The sequence below is a fragment of the Monopterus albus genome, unplaced genomic scaffold (assembly GCF_001952655.1).
Source record: "Monopterus albus unplaced genomic scaffold, M_albus_1.0 scaffold93.1, whole genome shotgun sequence".
NCBI classification, from domain to species: domain Eukaryota; kingdom Metazoa; phylum Chordata; class Actinopteri; order Synbranchiformes; family Synbranchidae; genus Monopterus; species Monopterus albus.
This window is the reverse complement of record NW_018127973.1, coordinates 26,322-34,903: the sequence shown is the minus strand read 5'-3', so window position 1 is coordinate 34,903 and position 8,582 is coordinate 26,322. Positions and strand designations below refer to the sequence as shown.

At 40.6% G+C, this 8,582-nt stretch overlaps 1 protein-coding gene across 2 annotated transcripts; it reads left to right on the top strand.

Annotated features, from left to right (window-relative positions):
* Positions 1 to 1,184: 1,184 nt before the first annotated feature.
* LOC109964920 (protein BTG4) lies at positions 1,185 to 7,012 on the top strand. Of its 2 annotated transcripts, none has more exons than XM_020608534.1 (5): positions 1,185 to 1,350; positions 4,657 to 4,834; positions 5,007 to 5,144; positions 5,313 to 5,634; positions 6,634 to 7,012. In XM_020608534.1, the coding sequence occupies exons 2-5, from the start codon at positions 4,662 to 4,664 to the stop codon at positions 6,853 to 6,855; spliced, it is 855 nt and encodes a 284-aa protein (XP_020464190.1). In that variant the 5' UTR covers positions 1,185 to 1,350; positions 4,657 to 4,661; the 3' UTR covers positions 6,856 to 7,012. The 2 variants fall into 2 exon arrangements, with proteins under 2 accessions (XP_020464190.1, XP_020464189.1); XM_020608533.1 differs by having other exon boundaries at positions 1,190 to 1,395.
* Positions 7,013 to 8,582: the final 1,570 nt, after the last annotated feature.

The window sequence follows — 8,582 nt, the reverse complement described above, 5'->3', positions numbered from 1 at the left end:
CCATAATTTTAATTTAACTGCACTAAATACATAATAAATATAACACTTTGCATAAAGAGTACACGACTTTTACCTAAGTAAAATGTAACTTAATTACTTGTAATGGGGTGCAAGCAAAGTATCCTTTGACCACTAAGGAAAAAGACTCAAAAAGGGATAGGATAATGTAATAAAAAACAAAATCATGGCACTGTACCACTTTCTAATAAGGCAGGTTCCATTTATAAAACATTTAAGCTAGGCTTTGATTTGTGTTTTATAAATAACGTTGCTATCAACCATAAACAACAACAAACTTTGGGCTGCCAGGTTGTGAAAATCCTTTTTGGTAATGATTTATTTTGCCCACTACTTGCTTTATCTTTTCAGCGAGCAGTTTAGTTCAGGGAAAACCCTCCAATGGACAGTTAAATGTATGAGCTGCTGTGCCTTTCCTTCAGCTAACTCAGAAACAAAAATATAGTGGGAACATGACATGGATGAAATCATCTCTCCAACCTAATGTGACGCAGCAGTTCATAATGTTACAATGCTATCAAACTGCATCAGACAGAAAGTCAAAATCAGCCTATACAAAGGGCCTACATATAATACATATATAATACATATAACTATGTATTCTAAAGACAATTCATGACAGAGTATCTACAGTAACATATTCTGGGATGATAGTGATGTCGAGGTTACGCTGATGCACCAGTGCCTTACATCATTTCCTGGTAAAGAGCTTTACGTTCCTGTGTTCTTGACATCAAACTATGTCCAATAGTGTGTTTACATGGTTGAAATATGAATTATTAATGGACTATACATTTTCATGTGGGCTTTCCTGCCAGTCAAACAATTAATATGATGCAATGAAACCAACACACATACACTTTGAGTGCAATATATTGTGGTTTGTAAACTCAATTGAGGTTCCTGGTCAAATAATGCTGCATTAACACGTGTATGGGATACTTTAAGTACACTTTGCTGATAATGCTTTGGTATGTAATAAGCTTTTGAATATATTTATAAGAGTATTATGTATTTATTTAAGAGTTTTTAACATATATTAGCATATACAGTATTTTAACAGTATGTCCTTCTTTCTTTCACCTTGTGACTGGTAGGGGCGCACGCCGACAGGAGGAGTTTACCTTGACTGCCCATATTTGGGCAGGGCGGGGTTTCGCACTGGCGCGGACCAGTCAGTTCTTGCTCACGGCGTTGAGAGAAGGAAGTGAGTCACACTGACGGTAATTGTTACGTCTCAGTTGCAGCAACAGGGAAAGCTGACGAGAGAACAAGGAAGCAACATGTGCTCATCATAATAAGTCCAACACAGCACAGAGGCACGTAGCTGCGGTAAGAGACGGAGAGCCGAGGACACTCACAGACTTGTTTTTTATCGTGAGTACCACTCGTTGTTTATTTATTTTCCTTTTTAAACTTTTGAGCACTTGTTTTGTCTTTAAGTTTATGAAGTTGTTGAAATGCATGCCTAAGTTATTTTTAATTTGTTGCTGTCGTGTTCTTGCGGTTACATTGATATAATTTTGTCTTACTTTATGTCGGTCGGTTTATTTTTAATGTTTAGTTTTTGTTTTAAATAGTTTCCTAAGTTGGTGTTTGACGACTAACTTCGTACCAACTCACTTCCGTTGTTAAATGATTATTTTTGATTGCACAGCCTTCAAAGATGACAAATTATCTTGCGTAGCTGAGGTAACGTAGCGTCTGTACCGAAACTACTGGGGCCTGTTTGCTCTGACTTTCTGAATTTCCACCGGGGGTTTCCGCGCTGTCAGAAAAACCAAATGAGTTGTTTCCAGCGTCTTTACGTTTCCTTTATTGAGGCGTGAAAAAACAGAGTGAAGAGTGAATTCACTGTGTTTGGTCGTTACTTTACGTGCTGTTCTGTTTGTAAAGTACATCCGCGCAACCAGCCACGCATAAACACGTGGACCTCCCCCTGGGTCGCACGCTTTTACCTCTAGGCGACTTCTTTGTTGCGTCTCCTTTGTTTCACGCATACGCGAATACAATTGGGTAGTTTCCTAAAGTGAATGACGACACCAGACCGGAGGCTTCTTACCTGTAACTCTTAGTTCATCACACCTGTAAAACCCACGCTCACTCCTGGTTGTACTTATTGTGATGTGTTTGGCCCAGTTTGGGAAACTTGTGATAGTATGAGCACGCGTTGAACGTAAACAGGTAAATAAGGTAAATGTAATTATATAGCGCCTTTCTAAACCTACATTACAAGGTGTTTTACTGCAAAACATACAAAATGAAAACAAAACCAGATAAAACACATCTACACAATAAAACTAACAAAAATGCATAATCAATACAAATGCATCAATCAGTTAAAAGCTTGTGAATACAAATGCGTTTTAAGAAGTGATCTAAAAACAGCTGGGTTCAGAGCAGATCTAATATCCCGAGACAGACCATTCCACAGTACAGGAGCCCGAACCGAAATGCTCTGTCTCCCCAGTGTTTCTGTCTGGACTTTGGTACTTCCAGGAACAACTGTTTAGAAGACTTAAGTGTCCTCTCTGGAGCATAAAAACGCACAAGCTCAGAGATATACGGGCAACACAAGGATCCAGACTAGTGCACTGACAGTTTGAACACAGTGTCACTAATTGTTTCTACAAAATTGCAGTATAAGCAGGTTCATTGTGCAAATTGTGTCAAGTTGCTGTCTTCATGTGTAAGAACGGTATCAGCAGGCTGTGATAATGGCAGTAGGTCACTGTTTGGTGAACAGTTGGATGGCAAACATAGTGTGCTGGTCATGGCTGGAAGCTTTTATTTACGCCACCACTGAACCTCTGATTTGTTCTCAGACTCATTTGTCAAGTCATCGGAGAAAACGAGAATGTCTTACTTCTAATATTTGTATACAGCATCAGTTTTGTATGATGCACGCCAGTTGTAAACATGAGTCAGCTAGACTGTCTTTGGTAGAACAATATACTGAATCAGAAGTGATATGTGGGGTGTCGTCAGTGAACACCTGGCTACAAGGACAAGAATGACGCCATTGTAATCTCGTGTGTTTCAGCAGTGTTGTGAAAACCATGTATCTCCAAAATATCAGCTCTCTGTTTCAGCTTTGGTTGTGTCTGTTTTTTTTTTTTTTTATAATTCTGATCATCCAGTTGGGTTTTAAATGGTGTGTTTAGATACAAACAAATAGGAGATTTTTCTTAGGATGTTCCTTCATAAACTAGATTAAGTATAAATATCTGTTTGCTAGTCCTCTGTGGCAGTAAACGGAATAACTTTGAGTGACTCTTGTGTGACAAAAGCTGTAAACATGTTAACTCGGGGTTTAAGACGTTGAAAGGGCCATTTCATGACAGAGTATCTACAGTAACATATGCTCAATATATTTTTTGTTATCACAGTAACTTGTGTTGCAGGATGCTGTAACAAAATAAAACTTTTAAAGTATTTCACATCTTATTCACAGTGTGCTTCTGAATGACAAACACAGAATATTGATGACCGGTTCATATTCAGTTTTAATGTTTTGAGCTTTGTTTTCCAGTCCCAAAATGCTTCGAGCCATCTACTGAAAACCTCTTCTATCTAAGGCTTTTTCAATGAACTATTAGGAGAATTTTAAGGTAGCTTCTTCACAGTTGTCACAAAAATCTGAGACTGGAAACTCTACCAAGAAATCTGTGTATGCATGTCAAAGTTGCATCCTGCAGGTCAACATGCTGTTGAATTTATAATCTTTTTCTGGTGGAGTGAACATAATTAGCTGCTGACTGATAAAAAGTAAAACAGTCACATGACTGAGGAGGTGACAGAAGTAGGATACATGTAATTTGACCCTGTTTTCATCAGACTGATAACTGAGTGGAGTATTAAAACTGCTGTTTACCAATCTAAAATACTGGTCCTCTTACAGGTCATGGCAAACATATTTGTTAGGGATTTAAAGTTAACCAGCACTCTTACTTGTTTGGTGACCAGCTCGTCGCTGTTGCAACATCGCTCAGACCAAATAGTAATGTTCCCTCACAACACATTACACAGGTTGTAGTAGTGGTGTTGTTTAAAGCCACAATAACAAAGTGACCATCTGCACGTCAATGTTCGTGCAGCGACTTTCTCATTGGGGACATCACTGGGATGTTGGCACACCAAGTGTGAGCCAGTTCAGCTGCTAGGTTTGAATTCCCTTGTCCTTTGTTAGACACGCCCTTACCTCCTGGTTAGGCAGACATTGGCCCCCCAGCCCAAACACATATCAGAAGATGAACAGCACAGTAATCTCATTGGATTTGCATATTGGAATACTTGAATATAAATATGGGAGTTCTAGTTTGCATCACGTTTCCCTGTATACAAACACTAACGTTTTGTCAGCGCAGAGTCCGTAGCTGTTAAATGCCTGCTGCTCATTTCCACATTTAGCACAGTGCTCTCCTGAAGGTAATAAAAATAGACGGCTCAGGAGCGACTGTACAGGGAAGTTCTGTTATCCCTGCAGCTGAAGTTCTGTTCCCCCACATCTCATTGAAGGGAAGTCACATTTGCGCTTCAGTTGGCAAAAACTGTGGTTTCAATGTGGCAAGTGATTACAGAACCACCTGCTCACACAGACACATGGAAACACTGACATGAGTTCTTCTGTTTCTACAGACATCATGAAAAGAGAGGTGAAGGCTGGTGTCAGCTTCCTCAAACGCCTGATTGTGGCACGTGGCAAGCTTGATGAAGCCAAAGCAGAGCTGTTCGCTGAGAAGCTACAGAAACTTTTGTGTGACAAATATGATGACCACTGGTACCCCAACTCTCCCAGCAAAGGCCAGGCATACAGGTAATTACCCAAAACAAAACTCCACACATTTGACAATGAATGTTTGTTTTTTTTCACATCTACACAGATCATAGAATTATTTCCCTGAGTACTGGCTGCGCCCTGTGTTATAACAATAATATAACAAAAGAAGAAATGAAAGAATGACTCTTTAACAAGTGCTCCTTCGCAGATGCATTCGGATAAATAATGGAGTACTCTGTGATGAAGTGGTCCTGAGGGCATGTCAGGAGAGTGACCTCACACCCAGTGAGCTGGGCCTGCCGCCTGAGATCACCCTGTGGATCGACCCACTGGAGGTGTGTGCAAGGTGAGTCACTGCTGCTGAAGCACACACACATACAGATGGTCTTAAGCAACAAGGGAGCATTTCTCTGTCTAGCCGCAAATTATGAGTGAGTCGTCAAACGAATACAACTGTGGGAGGTAAAAAGCAGGAATATGGATGAATGTTAAATGATCCACTCCCTCTTCACAGATCTGGAGAGAACAGTAGGCCTTTCACAATAGCCTGTTTCAATGAGGAGGATGAGGAGGGCATGAAGGGTGAACAGGACACCTCCTCTGTGGACCTGTCAAGCCTGGACACATCAGATTACCACTCTGCTACCTCTTCAGATTGCAGTTCCACTGCGTCAAGCGACACAGAGGAGGAGGCAAAGGAGGGGGAGCCTGAAAAAAAAGAGAGGGCCGTCAAGATGAAAGCAGCAGAAGGTGACACCTACACAATAGAGATGGTGCCCAGGATTCGAAAGCCATATGGAGGAGCAGCAAATAAGGGCAAATACATCAAAAATAAAGTAAATGTTTTTTAAAGACCATCTGTTGGTTATATATATAAGTATTTTCCTTAGATCGACAAATCTCTTAAAGACCAAAACCTGCAGTGAGCTGATCTGCTTCTCTGCTGTGGACTTCCGCTGTTTAAAAACTCATAAGTGAGCCACATTACTGCTGTGGATGACCTAATCGTTCATTACCATGAATGGTGTAGTTTGAGTCAGTTCCATGTATGCTGTCATAAATACTTCTTAGAGCATCATGTATCAATCAGAAGCTGAAAATAGGCCAAATGCATCAGTTACTCCTGAGTAATGTTGGATATGTGCCCATCTGTTTCATGAAATGAGTTTTTATTTATTTATTTATTTATTTATTTTTACTACACAAATGTAATAAATATTTTGACCAACTCTTGAAAACGTCTCTCTAGTAGTAGGAACTGGGCTTGTGGTTAGGTGCTAGAGAGAGAACAGGGAAGTCAGGCAATGAGAGACAGGCTGAGGCATTGTTGGTTTTGGTCCTTATGCTTAAAAGCAGTTAAAAGCACTAGTAATGTAACAGCTATTAATGTAATGGTTTGAGTTTAATATGGTGTTGTAACAGTTGGATATTGCATTTAATAAATGTAGTATAAGGAGCCTGGTTGGATGTGGGTCATACTGATTTGTAGGAAATGTATCAAACCTGCAACATGTGGTGACAAAGCTGACTATATCATTTCAGCTCAACAGCCACTGTTGGATAGTTTCTGGATAGTTTGTTTGATGGACACTTGTAGTCAATTGAGAGCCAAATAACGTATCAGTATATCTGTGCATCATTCATAGGCTTATTATTAACTGAGTCGCTGCTACCATTATGTCATCCCCATGTGATGCAGTTTCAGTATTGAATGTTCTAGAAAGGAAATTACCATTGGCTCTTTCTATATGGACAACATGTGTTTAACCGCCATGTTGGAAAGTCTCCACATGCACCATCCCTGCTAATCTCCTGTACTCCTTCCAATTTTCCAGGCTGTTCAGCTCCCTGCTAGCCTCCAGTACTTCTACCATCCCACACCAGTTTGGCCTCAGTACAAGAAGGCCACACCGGTGTTTCTCACCACCGTGTGCGCGCCTCCAGCACCACCACCTCCACCCCAGCAGGTATTTGGCTACTACATCTTGTCGCAGTCATCACCACAGTTGATTCTGCCTCAGGCTACTCTGCAGCCGTGGGGAACTGTGAAGAGTTAGGCTGTCCAGGAACTGGAGTGAAGGTGGATAGAGCATTATGAACTCCTTCAACTGAGCAGTGTCATAGCAGGCCTCTGGATGGGTCACGAAAAGACCATTGTAACTCAATTATTCCTTGCACATCCTCTTTTTCCTTCTGGTGACTGTATGTGCTGTGTATAAGAGGAGAGGCCCCCCCCCCCCTTTTTTTTTTTTTTAAACCTCCAAGGTCTGCCTGTCAATTGTTTTAAATGTACTGTACACTTTAAGAATTACTTCAGTCACCAGGTGCTTGGACCAACTCAGGAACTCTCAGCAATATGATTAATGCCAAATAACTGTCTTTTCAGGTGTTATTTCTGTGTTAAGCTCTGCCAGTTCTCTCACCAAGTGTGTTCCACTGTGTATGCACTACCAGTCAAAAATGAGGACACTTCCCTGTTGATATTGAATGGGAAAGTGTGCCCAAACTTGACTGGTAGTGTATGTCAAAGTCAATCAGTGTAAAATGTGATTCAGGGTTTTAATAAATTGTAGTTAGTGACAGTATCTGTATATAGAGAATATTTTCATGGAATTTCATGTACATAATAGAGAACTTTGAACCATAGACTGATGCATGCTTTCTGATCTAGCTGTATTTTGTTGTAATGCATTTAGCCACCAGCAGATGGCACTCAACTCACAGCTCATACATGAAATTGTACAGATGTATATTTTATTCACGCTGGCTGCTGTATTTTGCAAATCGAGCTTCAGAGAACACAAACTTCCCTTTAAACATGCAAAGATATTTCTTATTCAGTTTCCTATTTCATGGCTTGCTTAAATCTTAGTTTTTTTTGTATGTTTTTATTGTAAATGTTAATTTGGGTATGAAAAATGCAACAGCTACAGATGCCTAATACAAACATCCTTTTTTGTACCGAGTTATTTAATTATTTGGATACATATTTATTTACTGTCCTTGCAATTGTAAGCGTATGCATTGTTGTGCTTTCACCTTTTGCATAATTTACTTTCATATTGCAGCAGATTAAATCAGCTCATACCTGACACTTGTTGCGTTCTCTTGCTTATTTTTATAATCGACACTTTTTAATATGGAGTTCGGTGCTGCGTTTAAGTGTTGTTTTTGTTTTCTCATAAAAGTTACTTGACCTAGCAAACATCTGCCAGTCTGAAGCCTGTACTTAAACTCAGGCTGTCACTCGTTGCCGTCACCAGAATAGGCAGGACGCTGTAGTGCAGTGGTCCCCAACCCCCGGGCCGCGGACCGGTACCGGTCCGTGGATCAATTGGTACCGGGCCGCACAAGAAATCATTAATTATTTCCGTTTTATTTATAATCGGAGTCTGAACAATCTTTTATTTTGAAAAATGACCGCATTCTCTCGGTTACATCTCGGTCACTTGAGCGCCAAAACTGGCTTACTTGTGCGACATATTCAGCCTGCTCAATGAACTCAATCTGTCACTTCAGGGGAAAATGACAACTGTCTTCAAGTTGGCAGATAAAGTAGCTGCATTTAAAGCCAAACTGTATTTGTGGGGACGGCGCGTCAACAGAGGCATTTTGGACATGTTTCAAACATTAGCGGGGATTTTGGGTGAGACTGAGCCTTCATTCTTCCAGCTGGTGCACGAGATGCAAGAGTTCGAGCGCTACTTCCCAACCACAAAGGACCCACGAACTGCCAAGGAATGGATCCGCAACCCATTTGTCAACAAACCAGGTGAATCCAGCA